The sequence below is a fragment of the Dipodomys merriami genome, unplaced genomic scaffold (genome assembly GCF_024711535.1).
Source record: "Dipodomys merriami isolate MVZ:Mamm:240054 unplaced genomic scaffold, mDipMer1.0.p SCAF_10, whole genome shotgun sequence".
In the NCBI taxonomy this organism is placed as follows: Eukaryota; Metazoa; Chordata; class Mammalia; order Rodentia; family Heteromyidae; genus Dipodomys; species Dipodomys merriami.
The window spans coordinates 53,569,925-53,588,082 of NW_027202271.1; the positions used below are offsets into that span (position 1 = coordinate 53,569,925).

Below are 18,158 nucleotides of genomic sequence, written 5' to 3' on the forward strand. Positions count from 1 at the left end.
ATCATCTTACTATGAAAGAGAAGAAATCTAGCCAACAAGTATGCAAGCAAGAAAATTAACAAGACTTAGGAGCTGTGGCAGTGTTACTTATTAAGTGCAGATGTGTTAGCGAATGTTTAAGCAGCTGGTCACAGATGTCTGGTGGTTATAGAATGCTTAAAGGGAATGCTAAACATATTTACAGTATCTCAGAAACATCACTTCCTTTTTGAGAATTTTACTGTATGACATCTTTTGAGCAGTTGTTAAACCAGCACTGAAATTCTCCTTACCTTTTGAACCTCAATAATTTCTTTTCCCAAATTAATAGCATAACATATCTGCAAAAGACAAGAAAAGTAGTGTTTGGCAAAGGTAGAAATGCATTAGAAAAATTCTAGGCACAGAGAGTATGTGAGTGATTGCTCACATCCACATGGCAGACTGGACTGGCTACAGCAGATACGTTTCATGCAGTTCAATACCACTGACCTCCTCTTACCAGTTACTGCCATGGACAAAATATTCCAGGTGAGTGAAAACTTAAGTCAATCCAAAGTTTAAAATTCCTAACAGAACATTTTTTCCCTCTCATAATAAGCTACTTAATGTTCATATACAGGGTGGCAACCAGACATGTAATAAAAGAAGGATTGAGAGCCGGGCACTGGTGGCTCACACCTGTAATTCTGGCTGCTCAGGAGGCTGAGATCTGAGGATTGCAGTTCAAAGCCAGCCTGGGCTTTGAAAACCAGAAGTGGAGCTATGGCTAAGATAATAGAGCACTAGCCTTGAACTGAAGAGCTCAGGGACAGAACCAAGCCAGAGTTCAAGCCTAATGATTGACAAAAAAATAAAAAAGAAAAGAACAATTGACTAATTTTAGGGCAGGGGATACTGAAGATTAAACTCAGGGCCTTGAGCTTGCAAGGCAGGCCCTCCACTACTTGAGCCATGCCTCCAGTCCTGGAATGATTCATGCTGATGAATTTCTAAGAACTGGATATGGTCATCACATTCTTAGAAACAAGAATGGTTCAGATTCCCTTATTGCTGTCCTGTACCTTGACTTTGTTGAGACTACTGGAAGAAACTACTTTTACCATTTCTTGATATCTTACTAAACAATTAGCTCTTTAGGGGTGATGGTACTATAGAAACAAGACCTTGCACTTCTAAGCAGGCTCTCTACTACCTGAGCCATACCCTAGTCCTTAACCTATTGTGTGTTTATTTTCCCAAGGGAAGACTTTAACACAGTCTTTTTTGTTTTTGAGTAGAGTTTTCCTATGTAGCATTACTGAACTGGCCAGAGATGCACAGAATAATTGACTAAGCTATGCTATGGGCTGTGCAAAAAAAGCATCAAAGGTAGAGTTGTTTCAACTGAAATATTACAGAATTTACAAAAGAAAAAAGAAGACCTTTTCGCCTTCTGAGTTGCTTTCAAAAATGTATGTGCTCAGAGACTCTTCTCCTGTGGACTCAGGAACACGGATGACAAAGCCAACCAGTCTCTTGTTTTCCTGATGAGCAGCAAACTGTGTGACACTGGTAAGTTCAAACTAAGGAGAGAAAGGAACAGATTCAACAATTACACAAGTGGAATTCAAACAGACAAAGCTAATCGGTATGGAAAATAATGGACTCTTCATGATGGGCAATTTGGCAAATTGTTTAAGTGTTGTGTTTACAGGTGATTTAGGAGGTACTTACATTGGCCCTTGACACTTGAGTCTGTGGATCTATCAACCTGAAATTTTAAGAGATTCATTATGTTACAAATGTTGTATGAACTTTTTGTTTTAGCAGACCCTGTAAAGGTGCAGAATGAAATGTCATGAATGCCCTCACATGAAAATAAGGCCGTTTTGAAGTGGGAGTTCTTTGTGGCTATCTGTGTGCCATGGTTTCTGCCTTTGCTGAAACTGTAGTTGAAATTTAGGGTCTTTACAGTGAAAGTTTGATTAGCTAGAATATGGAAGAAGTGAGTTCACAGGATTTTGGTACTTATCAAAAAAAAAAAAAAAAAAGCGAGCTGGGTGCTGGTGGCTCACACCTGTAATCCTAGGTACTCAGGAGGTTGAGAAAAAGCCAGAAGTGGTGCTCAAGTAGTAGAGTGCTAGCCTTGAGCAAAAAACTCAGGGACAGTGCTCAGGCCCAGAGTTTGAACTCCAGGACCAGATTAAAAAAGGCAGCATTACATACAGTTTTCTAAGTTATTCGTAATATGGATGGATCATACTCTGGTCTGTCTTCTTCCCAACAAACATTCACTGGCTACTTGAATTAAACTTTTAAGTATTGAATTAGCTTGTTCTGACTTTAACCACTGGATGTGGTATTTATAATCCCAGCTTCTCATGTGGTAAGGATTTAAAGGTTCTTATTCAAGGCCAGCCTGACTAAAGTTTTTGAGTACTATTCTTAAAAATTAGCAATAATGAAGAAGGAACATGAATTTGCCAAGAACAATTGTCTACCACCACTAACTGAAAAGGGTAAAAATGAGGCAAAGCAACATGAACTACATAATTGGGTTTGGGGCAGTAAGATCTACGTGAACATATGGCTGCTGGAAAACTAGAATTACATAGAGGACTCACTTTGTGTCTCTGGCACAGCACTGCTTTAGAGCAGAGGGTGTGGGTTTATGCCTGGTGTCAGCATTTCTTAGCTGTACCACCTTGAGCAAGTTATATGACCTCTTTACCAAGGGTCCTACAGTGAAAGTAGCTGGCTCCATGACCCATAGGCCCAGGTCAAATTAAGCAGATAAAATTGGAATACTTCACATAGTGTTGTCATAAGGAATGAATGAGTTGCATATTTAAAAGGACTAGCACATGGAAACTGCTTAATAACTGTGTGTCAAAAGGCATAACCAAGACTTCAACAGACATTCTCATTTAGTTTCTGCCATTCTCTAAAGCACTTTTCATTGTAAACCTTATTCTGCTTGGACTTGAACTCAGGGCCTGGGCTCTGTCCCTGAGTCTCTTTGTACTCAAGGATAGTGCTCTACCACTTAAACCACAGTGCCACTTCCACAATTCCTGTTTTAAGGGAACATCTTTTATATCGTATAAAACCAAAATCAAGAAGAGGTTAGGAGTAAAACCAAAAAAAGCACCTTCATCTAAGCAAATATTCTAGCACTAACATTCCGATGAACATAAGCATAAGAGACTGAAAAGGAAACTGTACCTCAGACTTTGACTGGTAACCATCAGATGGGATTCTGTTGTGCGGAAGATGTTGTGAATAGCCCGGGCAGCCAATACTTGTCTCATAGCTTCATAAATCACTTCAGTCGTGCTGTCTGTCTTAACTGCCATGGATCCCAAAAACCGAACTATAAACATCTGTTGCAAAAGGGAATCTGCAAGAGAGCAGGCTCTGCTCAGGGTCATAGTGGCTCCTGCTAGTGATCTGCAATCCGTGTCAAGGGCCCCACTGTGAAGAGACTGAAGGTGTCTATAAAGGGCATTTAACGCCAAAGCTGTCTGGTTGTGCAAAGCTCTGAATCTTCTATTGTCAGTTTGGAACTACTTCAATACATTAGAAAGGCTTTAAAAATTTATAAAATGAATTTAGTTATCAGATGAACTTCTTTCAAGAACTAAATCTCAAGAGCGTTTCTACTTGCTGTTAGAAAAGCCACTATTTGGCCCATATAGCAATGTTTGTGGGAAGGGAGACCTAGGGTCTCACACAATTCATGCTGTCTTACAAGCTAACAGAGATCTCAAACTGAAGCAGTTTGCTTATTGATTCTGAAGAGTTGATGACTTCTGGATAATGGCATATAGCCTGAGACATGCTGATTAAGAGTAAAAACAAGAATTCATTTACTTATTATTTTAAATGGACACCCTTTTTTTGTCCCTAAAAACAACTTAAGGATTTAAAAACACTGCTAGGAAAATAAACTGAGGTAATGTTATAAGTGATTACGCCCATTGTTTCGTTTTGTGGCAGCCCTTGGTGTGAACTCAGGACCACTGCTAGCCTTCTATGGACCTGATGACATAGGATGGATTATTAAAAAGTTCGTCAGGTTTTTACATAGAGAGAGATTAATTTGACTCACAGACTAATAACATCTCTAAAAGAGCTAAACCATTCTTGACTCCTTTTAACAATAATAAGCCAGGAGTTTCATTCTAATGGCATTCTCTTGTATTTCAGGCATTGGTAGCACTTCTCATACTAAACTGCCTTGAGTAAGGACTCAAAATCTGCTCATCTGACTAGATTATGGTCCATGCATCCAGTTTTATGTTAGAAGAATATAAATAAACAAAAATGTGAATTTAAACCAATCTTCAATATCATTTTCAAACTCAAGCACGAGTTATTTGTGCTTTGGATGTATTAAATGAAATAACATAGCATTTATAATTCACCAAGATGACATTCAATGTGACCCTGAATTTGTTTTCTAGGAATGTGGTAACAGAATTGGCAACACTGCTGCGTAGGACCTCCAAAAAGGGAGTGAGGTGTGGCTAATCCTAAAGCAACTGAAGAAAATCTTTGAGCTATCTGTTTTTTTGGGTTTTTTTTGCCGGTCATGGGGCCTGAACTCTGGGTCTGGGCTCTGTCCCTCAGCTCTTTAGCGCTCTACCACTGGAGCCACAGCACCACTTCCGGCTTTTTCTGTTTATGTGGTGCTGAGGAATCGAACCCAGGGCCTCATGCTTGCAAGGCATGCACTCTACCGCTGAGCTACCTTCCCAGCCCTGAGCTATCTGTTTTTAATCCAAGGCCTGACTTAATTTGACATGTGCTAAATTTTCATAGAACAAACGAGTCATTTGAATTCATATTCTAAATTGTAGCTTTCTAGACAATGCTTTCATAGGGCATTTCAGTGGCCTCTTGTCATCATTTTGTGCAGAAACAGTCATTTACCTTCTGCTTCAGGAAATGAGTCATCCTCAGTTTCACCAAAAGGGTTGCTGCGCCTGGGGAAACAGGCAGAGGTCAGCAGTCAGGGCAGCTGCACTGCAACTCAGCATGGCAGCAATCCTTGGTGGGTGGAGCCACAAAGACTCAGATCTATGTTTCTCCCAGAAATGACCTCCCTTAGCCCATACCTGCTCCCCCTGTTCTGATCGAGGAATTCCGTAGCAGGAAGCACAATATCAAACTGAATAGGTGTTCCAGGTGCTATCAGTTCTGTGGCAGGAATCGTATGATTTTCTGTCTCTGAATTTTTCAGGTTCAGACTGGAATATAATTAGGAAAAAAGAATCAAATACACTTAATTGTTATTTGCTGGTGTGACTTACAAACATCAGTCTCTCAACCCATTCTATACTAAGTCTTCCTCAAATGTTACTGATATCCTTGGTGTATAATCTCAGGTCTCCCAATTATAGACGGTTGCTCAGCATTTGGAGTTGTGTGTTAAAAATCTGTTGTATCTCTTTCCTTGTGAGACTGGTTTTTGAGGGAGGAGCTGTAAGTCATTAATTATTTGGCACACAGTAGGCACTCAGCAGTTAGGCGAAAGACCTGGTATTCACAGTGGGTCTATACTTTCTGGAGAACCTGCCTTTCTACCTCCTTAACCCACCCTCCACCTCCAAGGGTGCTCCCCTGTCTGCGCCACCAGCTGCTCCTCACTTGTGGCACAGGTTCTGTCCTGGACTCCTCCCAAATGCCAGCTCAGATCACCACTCCCCTACTGCAGCAGCCCTTCTCTGGATTCCTGTGACTCTTAGACAGGTACCATGGGCACCTGGTGTGCCTCCTGAGCTTAGCACCCGCCCCCTCCCCGCCCCCATGCACTCTGCCCAAGGAAACTGCTGATCCTGTAGCACCATGTATCTTCCCTTCTAGCGGTAGGATGCTTGCAGTGCAACTTCACCTTTTAAGATCTTTTCCCAGCTATAGTATAAATATGAAGGATGTCATGGGTACTCTTTGGTATCTGGACATAAAAAGACCATCACAGTTTTGTGCCAGTGCTTTCCTATTTCCCAAATATGTCAATGACTGAAGGCATTGTAGGAAATGACAGGTTATTTGATAGGTGGTCATATTGAATGGAATGTGAATAGTAATGGAATGTGGCCACATTCTGTGGCCTTGGAACAAAGAGATGCCTTAGAGGCCTGTAGAGAAGCTATGTGGAGAAGTAACAGGCATGTATATTTGCTTTGGAGTAAATGAATTCTGTGCTGCTTTCCTCCACCATCATCAAAACATTTCTTTATCCTTAATGAGCTGCAGATCAAAGGCACTCACCCCACCCCACACAGTGTCAGGCCATCTGGTAGCTACCTCTATCACTTGACCAATCTTTGATTTAATTCAGTTGACTGCCAAGGTCATCCCCTTCCTCTCCCTTGTAGGAGTTTTCTCTGTCCCTGTAGTGTCCTTTCTAAGAATATGGTTGCTTATTCTAGAGCAGGGAAGAACAGCCCGTTACCTACTGAATAAGTCTGTGAATATAATACATCTTTTTGGAAAATCTGTCACTTATTAAAGTATAACCAGCACCCTAGAAAGACAGCCTGTGGGAGCTAGATGAGGCATTGGAAGCTGTGGTTTCTCACCTATGTTACAAAGTTGAGAAGAGAGCCAAAGAGCTAGTAGCTTGCTTACAGACATCTAGCTGTGTGCAGGCAAAGCTACCATTAGACTCATGTCTCCAACTCTGTCTAGGGCTCACCCCATGGTGCGTAGCAGCAAATTTTCCACAGTGCTGGGGCTCTAACTCTGGTCTTGTGCATAATGAGCACTTTGCTACTGAGCTACATCCCCTGCCTGTGGGTTTTTGAGATCTCTCTTGCAGTGTAGCCCAGGTTGGCCTCTAACCTTCAACACTCCTGCCGCCCAAGTACTGACCTTTTAGGCATGTGCCACATGGCTACCACCAACATTGTTACAGCTAATGGATTTCTATGCACTGACTGGATAATTCTTTTCAGTTACTTTTCGTATGGTGTTGCGTAAGAGTTACACTTAACCAGCAAGCTGTTAGTGGCAACTTAAATCCTTCATTATGGCACTGAAATGTTTCTCAGACTTGTTTCCTCCTTGCCATTTCTATCACTTCTGTTCAGTCAGGTTCTTTCATGTCCAACACCCTGAGGGAAACACCCTGTAGGGTCTCTTTTATTCTCCTTATCTAATTGATCCTCCTGAATGTTTTAGAACCATTTTCCTAATCTTGGTTCTGAATGTTGCCCTTTTTCCCCATAACCTTCACTTCTCCACTGGCTGTCACTCCTGGGAGGACACCAAAGTGTTCCACAGTGAGACTCAAAGCTCTTCTCTGGCCTTCTTACCATTCCTTATTGTGTACCTAATATAGGTGCATAAAAACTCCAGGAAGCCATGTAACCACTGAGCTTTCTAATAACTTTCTCTGGGCCATTACATTTATCTGTAGGATACTTGATGGAGGTCTTTTTACCCTGCCACGGAAAGAGGGACACTAAATACAGTGATACTTTTACTTTGCCCTTCAATGCCATGTTTTCATTATATGAAAATCCAACACCCACCCCTACTTAGCCACATGGAAACTCCCATTAGGACAAAAGGTGGGATTCTTAAATCTTAAAGCAGTATACATGACTAGGTGCCTGTGGCTCATGCCTAGCTACCCAGGAGGCTGCGATCTAAGGATCATGGTTTAAAGCTGGCCCAGGCAGAAAAGTACCAGTGAGACTTTTCTCTCCAATTAACTCAAAAACTGGAAGTGGTGCTGTGGCTCAAGTGACAGAGCACTAGTCTTGAGCACAAAGAGTCTCAGGGACAGCACCCAGACCCCGAGTTCAAGCTCCACAACCGCCCCCCCAAAAAAAGCAATATGCATAAAATGTTTACCATTCATGATAGCAATCAACCAAGGAGTGACAACCTAAATACTCAATAGCTAATAAGAGATGGGGTGATACAGTCACTAAAACAATTACAAAACCCAATACTGTAAAATTAAAATATAAAATAAATATATATATGAAAATATTAGTATGTGTGCCAGGAAGGTGTGGGCAGTAACATGGATGTGTAGGAGGTGCTTTGTTGATGCTAACAGAACATATGGCAGACCCCTGCTTGTCTACTGCATGAGGGAGTAGATAGGGACACTGCAATCAGCAGTGAATCCTAACTCTGTTGCTTGTCTGGGGTGTGAATGTGGCCAAAACATTTAGCAGCCCAGGCCACGGTTACTGCTTCTGCTCCACAAGACTCATGGGCATGGGTGATGAGGATCAAGTAACAACTTAGGGGGAAACTCTAATCCATAGTTTGGCTCCACAAAAGCTAGTTTCCCTTCATCCTTTATTTACCTGGGACAGGAGGTTTCTGATTTCTTCTCAAAACTTGTAATGGGAGTCACCGCCTGGAGAGCCGTCTGATTCAACTTGATGGCGACTGCCTACAAGCCACAGGAGAAACCACGCTCAGGCCAGGAGGGGGATGCCTACCTTTGGGTGCAGGCACAGGCAGCGGCTAGTTACCTCTGGGTTTTCAGTCAGGTAGATCTGCCTGGAGATGTTGTGTATTGCACATATCCACTGTAGGGGACATTAGAAAAAAGTCTGAATTCCACAGTTACCCACTACACTGAGCCAGAGGTGAAACAGACAAAGCTTTACCTCTTCGTGTTCTTTCCTGCTCTCAGCCTGGAGGATTATCCCCCTGCAACAGAAGGCATCTCAGTCAGTGCTCCCCTGACCTCAGAGACTGAGGGATGTTCTCATCAGCTGACAAGGCACCAGGAGAGCAGCACCATGGGATGGAAAAGTGTGTGTGTGTGTGTGTGCGTCTCTGCTAGTAATCCGCTTGGGTGACATGTAGCAAATACTGGCTTGCCAAACGAGAAGGCCTCCGGTCTAGTGTAAGCTTGTGATTCTGCAATGAGGACCATCTTCCTGACTTGGATGATGTAAGACAACCGGGACTGTGGCCCAGCCACTTCCCATCCGTGTACGTACTTCTAAGCAAATGAATGCTAACAATAATGCTGACTGCCTTCTGCTAGTTCCTTTGCTTCTCATATCTGTGGCAGGTGGGGACACAGGTCTCATTCCTATTCCTAGCTGATGAGACCCAGGGACCCAGAGGTGTGGAGTAACTGCATGGCACCATGATGGATGTAGGCATTTTCATTCCCAGCTTGCTGCCCATCACCATCTTTAGAGGAAGGAGGCTGCCCAAGGCTGCTCTGAAGTCAGAGAAGGGCCAATCCACACCATCCTGACCAGTGCCTTCCTCACTTGTGGGCTGGCAAACCCTGAGGTACTTCCTGGGCTCTGAACTTCTTAGACAGCAGTGTTTTGAGGGAACCCACTGGGCCATCCCAGTGGGATGAGATATGCTGTGAGTGACATCTCTACTGAGCTGCCATGCTGCAAAAGTGTGTGGTTTAAGTGGTAGAGCACAAGCCTTAGCAGAAAAGCTAAGGGATAGTGCCCAGGACCTGAGTTCAAGCCCCAGTACCAGTACCAGCACACACAAAGAGCAGCCAAGGTGCATGCCTAGGATCTCTTTGGGGCCTCTGGAGACCTTGGGGTTTGTGGTGACCACGTGGGAAGAGAGGATTCCGCACTAGCTGAAGTACCTCCTGTTTGGGCCGTAAAATGATCCCCTTCAGATATTCTTACTTGTTCTCCTCAGCCCTATCCCACTGTCACACGAACCCAAGTGCTTGCGAGCAGCCTCAGCCTTCTCTCTCCAAATCAACTTCTATCACTAGAACACCAGACCCTTTCCATTCCAGAGACACAGATCCTTGCCAGTGCTCCCTAAATAAGGCACGTAGATCATACTGGTCATGTGTGCCTATTCAGAACAAAAGGGAAAACCATTCTCTTAGCAACACCCCGAGTGGGGCCTCTCACAGGGAGAGCTGGCTCATGAGAATGAGTTCAGAAACCCTCCATGGGGCAGTCACTACACTTGTTCTCCCAAATAACATTTGTGCAGCATACGATTTCCCATTAGGTGTGGTGATCTGGAAGCAGTATCGCCGGTCCTCGCAGTCCACCGCCATCACTGAGCAGTTGTCCAGATCCTGGATCAGTCCTCCAGCCACCGCTCCCCTAGGCTGACACATGAGGTTACCGCCTTGGGTGAAGAAGTAGAGTCTCTCCCAGGTGGTGGTCACCAGCCCGGTTTTGCTGTAAAATTATGTATAAAAGTCCATTAGCACTAGAAAATGGGAATGGCACCTCCAAGTTGGGTTGCCTGTTCAAGGTCCTGGAAGCATTCAGAAATAACGTCTTTGTATCAAAGCAAAACCACTGTGACAAGCACCCACGTGAAAAGTAGCAGAAGAGATAATAGTTTCTCTTGAGTGACCTGGAAACCATGGGCCCTACTCCAGCACCAACTCCAGACAGGTGTGTGGGATGCACCTATCGCCCAACCCAGCCATATTCAGCTTCCAAGCTGTCAGAAACATCAGTCCATCACAGTTAGGAACTGAAAACCTGCAAGATCATCCTCCAGGGCTTAAAGCCTACCTGTTCTGAATCTAGTCAGTCACCTCAGCCCACAGCCTCCCCGCCGCTGCACCCCCAAATCCTGGGAGCTCTTGCTAGCTTGGGTTTTGCTCTAGCTGGAAGCTGTTCTCATTTTCTGGGGTGCTTACAAGAAGAAAATGCAGTTCCTTGGCACATAGCAACAGAACTCTGTGGGATTTTTTTAAAACCTCTACAGAACTACTGGTAGCATTTCACTTGTGATCTTCACAAGTTTTCAGACCTTGGGAGTGCTCTGTGACAATCCTGTGGAGATTACCAAACACAGAGTGGCAGCTATGTTCAAGGAACTGGGTGTCATGTACCAGTAATTTCTAGAAATAAATAAGGCTGACTAAGAGAGCCCCCAGTGCTAGCAGTGGCCTCATTCAATCCTCACAAGGACTTTATGAAGTAGGTGCAGTCTCAGATGCAGAGATGGACGCTCAGCCCACCAGATGTGTCTCTCAGAGGCCAGGACTCTCCCCCTCCCCCTCCCTTTGCTCTTGGAAACAGCTGGACCTGACCATCCCTATCAAATTCATGATAGACAGTTAAAGACAGGAGTGTTAAGTATAAAATGTCATCTGAAGGAATATGACTGAAAGCTTTCTGATTCAACCCTTGCCTTACTGCAGGTCTCTGGTTCTTTTCCTGCCAGCAACAGGGGACCAGGGAAACAGCTCAGGATAATAAGTGTGTAAGAGAGGGCTGGGAAGGTGGCTCAGTGGTAGAGCGCTTGCCTTGCATGCTTAAGGCCCTGGGTTCGATTCCTCAGCACCACATAAGCAAAAAGAAAAAAGCCGGAAGTGGTACTGTGGCTCAAGTGGTAGGGCACTAGCCTTGAGCTGAAGAGCTGAGGGACAGCGCCCAGGCCCAGAGTTCAAGCCCACGACTGGACCCCCCCCAAAAAAGTGTAAGAGAAGTCATTACAAATGGTCACAGTGACCAGAGTCAGGAGTGGTCTGGCGTCTGGGAGTCCACGGCATGGAGTGTTTCCACAAGTCTGTTCTACCCCCACCTCTCAGTGCACTCTGGGCTCTGGGCACGGAGTGGTACTGATGGAGCTCTTCCTCTCAATGGCCACCTGAGAGATGGCCCACAGATGCCACTTCCTGGAGAAGGGAGGGTTTGGAGAGAGGCAGGCAGTGGCCTTCTTACTTTCTGAGATTCAGGTAGCCAGCCTTTTGGAGGAGGTTCCTGTTGACCTGCGGTGCAGCCACATCAAAGTCTGGAGTGTACACAGACTCATCGACTGAGAGGAGCTCTTGCTGGGACACCTGCATCTTGTCCACCTCGGCTTCCAGTTCCACCTGAATGCTTAAATAAGATGTGGCACATCGGTCACTCCACAGGCCGACTCAGGAGGAGGCAGGGTCTCCATCCCATCCCCCAAAGTTCCCTGCTTAGAGATGGAGCCACCAGCCTCACATAGCTGTAGTTCCCCACCCTCTAAGTGAAGCCCCAAAGCAAGCGAGAACAGGGACCTGGTTCTGCAGAGCAAAGTGTTTGTAAGACTGAGAACACCACCAGGAACACCCGGGTGGTGCTGAACCCAGCTAACCAAGTTCACTGCTAGCAAAGAGCTACTACGTATGGAACTGTGAGTATGGATTTTAGGAGAAGCCATCCCGAGGCCGTGTGGCCTAGCTCTTGGTTTGAGAAGAGGCAGTGGAGACAGCTGTAGAAAAGGGAAAGTGGACGGTAAGTACCACAGGCAGCATTCTCTCTGTGACAGCCCTGGACTGGCTGCAGGTGCCCCCTGGAGGGTAGGAGAGGCCAGCTGCAGTAGGGCAGCGTTCGCCCCTGGGTGCCTGTGTGCCGAGGTGTAGCAAACCTGGCAGCGTTCACCTCAGCAGCCCTGCCCTTTTGCCCTCAGATGAGGCATCACCAGGCGCCCCACCCAGTGGTGACAGGTGTGGGTTATAAAGTCCTAGCCACAATCAGCCTGAGGTGGCCCACTTCCGAGAGCAGGAGAACAGGAACAGAAGAAGTGGTGTCCCATTTCACTGTGTTAAGAGGATCATGAACCCTAAAATCAGGGGAATAAAGGGGTAAGTCGAGAGTTTCCTCAAAGTGATTGCCTTGGGATTTTCTCTCTCCCATGGTGAAGTCACTCTGAGCTTGTACAGTTTACTTCTCTTGTTTGATGCAATAGACTATCTAGGTTAATTGTGGCTTTTCTGCCATTTGAATGGATGACAAGGCACTCTACCACTGGAGACCTTAGGTCTGGCGGCTGGACAAGCCTCATTGGCTGAGCCTGTTAGTCACTGAGAGAAAGGAGCTCCAGCAAAAAGTTGGCATGGCCAAGAGCACTGCTGAGGCTCTTGAGCTTCTGTGGGTCTGATGAAAGGTAAGGAGTATCTCCTCAGAAACACGTGTAAACTGGGGTGACATGCTGCACACAAGTTCAGGGTGTTTACAGTACCTGCTGTGCACTCCCCACCCATAGACTCACAGGCTAAAACACACACAGCTAATCTAAGGCTGCCAGGATCCAAAGGAACATGGTAGGAGAGTAACTGCTTTCAACTGTTCCTCTTCAAGTGCATCAGAAATGCGTGAAGCATTGTGGTCACCAGAAATGAAGAATTAAGGCAGGAGGAAGAGACTGAAAACAAGGGGGGCTGATAGATTATCAGGCTCTTCTCTTACTTTCTCCTAACATTCCCAGAGGGTAGTAGTCAAAAGAGATTTCACCAGTTGCTCTGGTGCCATCATAAATCTAAAGCTGCATCACTTGCTGCTGCCAGCTCAGCGGCCCAGGAAGGAGAGTACGCTTCCAACTCGGCACTGGTTTTGCCGGGATTCAATCTCTACTTCCACAGCCTTTCAGGCCACTACTTGGCTTCCTCAAGCTTTTGGAATGTAGTATCTTGAAGAAAATGAGCAACTTGCTCTTCTTTTTGCCGTATGAAATAAAATGCCACGTTCATTTCCATTTTGTATATATTTAAACACATACACACACATACAAATACACACAGAACTAATAACAGGCACTTAAGGAGTCACCCCTCTGTCCTCTAGGTGCCACGAGTCTGGCCCTCTGGGGCCCAGGGGCCACCTGAGAGCTCCATGGTAGAGGGTGAGAGAAGGCAGGACCTGGGCGGCCTTGCCATCCAGTCAGTGTGGGTGGACCATCCCCGCACAGTGATGGGGCTTTTGAAATACGCAGACACTTGCATGGCTGAACGGCAGCTTGTTAAAGTAATCAGGGGGCCCGGCCTCATATTGTCTCATGGCATCCATATAAATTAACATGACAGCAGGCATTTCTGAAAAAGGGAAAGAAATTGTGGCTGCTAATCCCCTTCCCTCAGAAGAAAAAAGCAAATCTAAAGGGCACGCCAAAGCTTATGACACGTGAAACTTGACTATTCACAAAGCGAGCCTGACGACAGGCACTCGGACTTAAGGAATACCCGTGGGGATTAATTTTTAATTTGCCTCTTTGTTGCCTGCACTTCACATGAGTCGGGAGCTGTAGAAATCATTAAATTCAACTCTGCTCCCCAGGCATGCACAAGTGGGGGACTGTCTCAGAGTTCACGGCACAGACACAGAGGGGGCTGAGAAACCCTCTACAGGGAGGAAGGCCCCGCCTCCCAGCGACGCTGACTCAGCAGAAAGGCAAACCAGACAGCATCCATTACCTTTGCATCATGCCTGCGACTGAGGCTAAGAAGCTGTCCATACTACTGGAAAACATCGCTGCTCCCTTCTTAAAAAAATCAATCTGAAAGAAAGAAAACGGTATGAAAAAAGTGATGGAGGTCGTCCCTCCATGTGAGGCCAACCACATGGCTAAGGGGAAAGGGTTCTGGCTGTCTGCTGAGAGGTGTAAGTGGCAGGAATAATGAAAGGCAAGTGCCTTGTACATTATTAACTCACAGTAATTTCAGTGCTTTATCTCTGCAATTAATAGTAGCAGCCATTTCCTGACGTGAATCCTGGAGTTTCTTGAGGTCCCATTCACCTTTCTATCTATATGAAGTGCAAGGGTGACATGTGACACCAGCAAGAAACAGATGAGCACTTGCCGTGGCCAGCATGAGCCATTCAGGGGGTAGCCCTGAAGACTACCATATGCCCAGCCTGCTTCACTGAGCCGCCGTGGACCCAGGCAGACAGGTGGATGAAGGCTGAGCGGCTGCAGAGAGAAACCTGGATTAAAGACCCTATTTAGCCTCTTCCAATCATGATGTTAAATCAGAGGGGATTACATGCATAAAGGACAGGGCAGGAACCTGGCACTATGCACCTGCTCAACACAGGAAAGGCCCCTTCTCCCCAGCTTTCTATAATGAACCTTTCTCTGCCCAGGAGAGACAGTGCTGTGTGGAAATGAAACTACAGTTGCTGGCTTTCAGTACTAAAATGGAAGGAATGCTTCTTTCCTGTGCGCTGGTATGACACTCACTTCCAGAAGGTCTGGGTGTCCTGACACATCCTGTGGGACAGAGTTCAGGGAAGAAGGAGGGAGATCAGGTCTGGGCACTACTGATTTCTACAATTACCCACCCTGAAAATCACAAGCTATTCTGTATAGCCACTGGCTTTCAAAAATCTGGACACTAGGAATGAAACACTCCATTTGACATATGTCATGATGGGCAGATAAGCATCATGAGCCAAGGTCATGAAGAAAGAGGAGGATTCAGTGAGGACATTCTCTCATCTGGTCCAGCAGCTTGCTCGCCCTGGTGAGCAAGACAATAGCTATCATCGCATCCTGCCCTCTGCTCTGCAGGCAGCCTGGGAAAACAGGTACACCAGTGATGTCCTCAGTTATCACAGGGTCAAATCACATGACCATGATTATTATTCTCACTCAGGGTAACATGCATGGGATGTTCTGGCTCCATGATCTTTGAATTACACAGAGATCAGCACTGTAAATGCCATTTTCAATCCCTGCAATGTCAAATACCAACATGGCACTCATCAGTTAACATTAATCCAACATCTAAACATTCTTCATTTCTACAGGCCCAGTATTCTGAGAACTTCTCCTGTGCTTCGCCTGCATAACTTCCCTTTGAGTTGTCACTCTGAGCCTATGGCATAGTTAGTTGTTTGATCACTCTGTAAGCTCTTCGGGATAGAGGCCACATTGTCCCTGAAAACATCTGATGAATGGAAGATACTGACCTCTACAGCCATGTGACCTAGTACTTCCTTGTCAGGCCTAGGCAAGAGGTCATTTATGTGCTCAAAAGCCTTTATACAGATTGCAAAACCTCACTGTGCAGGCATGAGGACTGAATCATGACTTAATTGCAAACCTGTTTGCCAAAGACCACAGAAGCTACACCTCTACAAAGGCAAATGGTGCTGAGACGCCTCATTCGGTCTTCACCCAATGGGCATAAGAAACAGCAGGAGTGCAGTTGCTACACCAGCATCGGCTAAGATCAGGCAGGGGAACCTGCCTTCTTCCATAAATACTGACTTCCAAGGGCAGAACAGCAGATACTCCTGAATCACCCACAGGGTGAACTCATGGAAATAACTAAGGTTTTAAAAGTCAGTAAGGGAAGGAATTAACTTTGTCTATGTCCTGAAATCTGGGGACTTTTTGGATGAAAGATGAACATGCTATCCTCAGGCATGGACACCATCCTTCTGTCACTAGCTGCAATGGTGACCTCTGTCTGTTCCATCCACCTGGGCCAGGGGCTGTGTCTCTGCAAAGGCCTCCACAGCCACATCTCCTGAGGCTACAGCACTCACAACCCCAGGCCAGAAGAAGTGGGGAAGCCCTTGACCATAGGAATGGAACCAGCTGGTATCAACATCCTTTGGGCCTTGTGAAGACGCTCCTCCAATGCAAGCTCCACAGCCCTGACCATCAGACTGGAGAGCTTCTTTTTTGACTCTCCTTGGTTCTAGGCACTTATACTCCTACATAGAGAGTATGTCCATCCAAGAGAAAGAGGGACAAAAGAGTGCCCATTACAGTGCCAAGGCAGAGGCTGAATGCTCTCAAGGACTTGGGGACGGAAGCCCCCAACAGTGGTGGTTGTGGACTAAGCCAGCTTTACTCAGAAAAGCCCTTCTTCTCTTTTTAAATATTACCTGTGAAGGCATACGCTGACTTAAGTGAACTCCCCACTCACCAATGTAACAACCATAACAGGAGGACAAGACAGCTGAGCTCAGATGCTTCAGGATCCCTTATTTCCCTTTTCCCCAATGAAACTCACATTGTATCTCCTTTCAAATATGTTGTAAAATGTGTTATAAAGGCAAAAGCTGCTCCTATGGAAGGCTGCTTAAACGTGGTAACTTCATTCTTTTCAACATTTTGCTTCCTCACATCCGCTTCTGTTCCTAGGCTGTCCAGTGAGAGAGGATTCTATGGGTACTTATCACACGCTCAAGTGAGGACTTAGGGTTGGTGGTTGGTACAGTAGTTGAAGTGAGGCAAGTGGAAAGGAGAGGGTGGTGCCGCTAGCCTGACACACTCATGACCATCCCGCCACTCTTGTCCTGTGCTACAACAGCCCTGTCCTCATCCCTAAAGTGGATCAACCTTAAGACCACTAAGTAGAAGGGATGTGGCCAAATAAAACCCAGGCCAGGGTAAAACACTGGCAGTAAGCTTAGGGATGAATCCTTTGAGAATAACCCAGTGTGGGTGAACATGGCAGTGCAGAAAGGAACAAAGGAAAAGCACAGGCCTGGTTCTGAGCCAGCAATCCCAACCAGAGCACGGAGCTTTGACTGCTAAAACGGACCAGGATGGGCTTTCATCTGGATCAGAATGACTTAGAAAGCGCTAGACAAAGGGCCAGGCAGACTCTTCCCCAAGGAAGGCTTGGGCCTGTGCCATCATTTCTTGAACAAATGACTCCATAGGTCCAGCTAAACAAGGTATAGCCCAGCTGGAAGCTCTTCAAAGTGCCTCATCCCAGGAATTGCCCAGGGAGGCTGTGCATCTGCTTCTTTCTAGATGATCCTCTGTTTCTCCCTCAGGAGAAGGGGCTCTCCTACCTGTCCTTGGGCAAAGCCTATCATGGGCTCCATCATAGCCATCCGCTTTCGATACTGCAGCGCGTTGAGGGCACAGTAGTACTGAAGGGACGACAGGTGCTGTTTCCGCCGGGCAGCTGCCACCTCTTTCCCAACTTCAGTCTTGACCTGGTTAAAAGGTGAAGAAGGGAAAACTTCCAGTTGTCTACTGGGCATGACAATTCTGCAAGAGGATGCAACTTCAAAACGCATTTGCTTGTTCATTATAACCATTTTTGTGACAAAAACAGAGATAAGGTTATACCCAAACCTAAAAAAAAAAAAAAAAAAACCTCAATTAAAAATATCCAAGGCTGAGCTCACACCTATAATCCTAGGCATTTGAGATCTGGAGATCCCAGGAGTCTGAGATCTGAGGATTGCCATTTGAAGCCAGCCTGTGAAGAAAAGGCTGTGAGATTCTTATCTCCAATTGAGCATCAAACAAACAAAGCCAGAAGTGGTGGGGGTCAAGTGGTAGAATGGTAGGCTTGGGCAAAAAAAAAACTCAGGAATAGAGAGCAGGTGAAGGTCAAGCCCCAGAAGCAGCACACACACACACATGCACGCGTGCAAACACATACACACACACACACACACACACACACACACACACACACACACAAAACAAAAAATACAAAAGTAAGGTAGCATCTCAGTGCTGTGAGG

The 18,158-nt window shown here is 45.8% G+C and overlaps 1 protein-coding gene across 3 annotated transcripts in view; it reads right to left on the bottom strand.

Annotated features, from left to right (window-relative positions):
• Positions 1 to 18,158, bottom strand: part of LOC138806296 (DCC-interacting protein 13-beta) — a 41,897-nt gene that overhangs the window by 2,134 nt on the left and 21,605 nt on the right. For all 3 annotated transcript variants that reach the window (XM_069991829.1, XM_069991823.1, XM_069991814.1), the window contains exons 8-20: positions 17,472 to 17,618; positions 14,129 to 14,211; positions 11,631 to 11,789; positions 9,939 to 10,127; positions 8,604 to 8,646; positions 8,466 to 8,522; positions 8,295 to 8,383; positions 5,082 to 5,213; positions 4,897 to 4,949; positions 3,187 to 3,361; positions 1,696 to 1,732; positions 1,404 to 1,544; positions 273 to 320 (exon numbers count right to left, since the gene is read on the bottom strand). In XM_069991829.1, the coding sequence (XP_069847930.1) occupies positions 273 to 320; positions 1,404 to 1,544; positions 1,696 to 1,732; positions 3,187 to 3,361; positions 4,897 to 4,949; positions 5,082 to 5,213; positions 8,295 to 8,383; positions 8,466 to 8,522; positions 8,604 to 8,646; positions 9,939 to 10,127; positions 11,631 to 11,789; positions 14,129 to 14,211; positions 17,472 to 17,618 (1,353 nt within the window). The remainder of the gene's footprint in view (positions 1 to 272; positions 321 to 1,403; positions 1,545 to 1,695; positions 1,733 to 3,186; positions 3,362 to 4,896; positions 4,950 to 5,081; positions 5,214 to 8,294; positions 8,384 to 8,465; positions 8,523 to 8,603; positions 8,647 to 9,938; positions 10,128 to 11,630; positions 11,790 to 14,128; positions 14,212 to 17,471; positions 17,619 to 18,158) is intronic.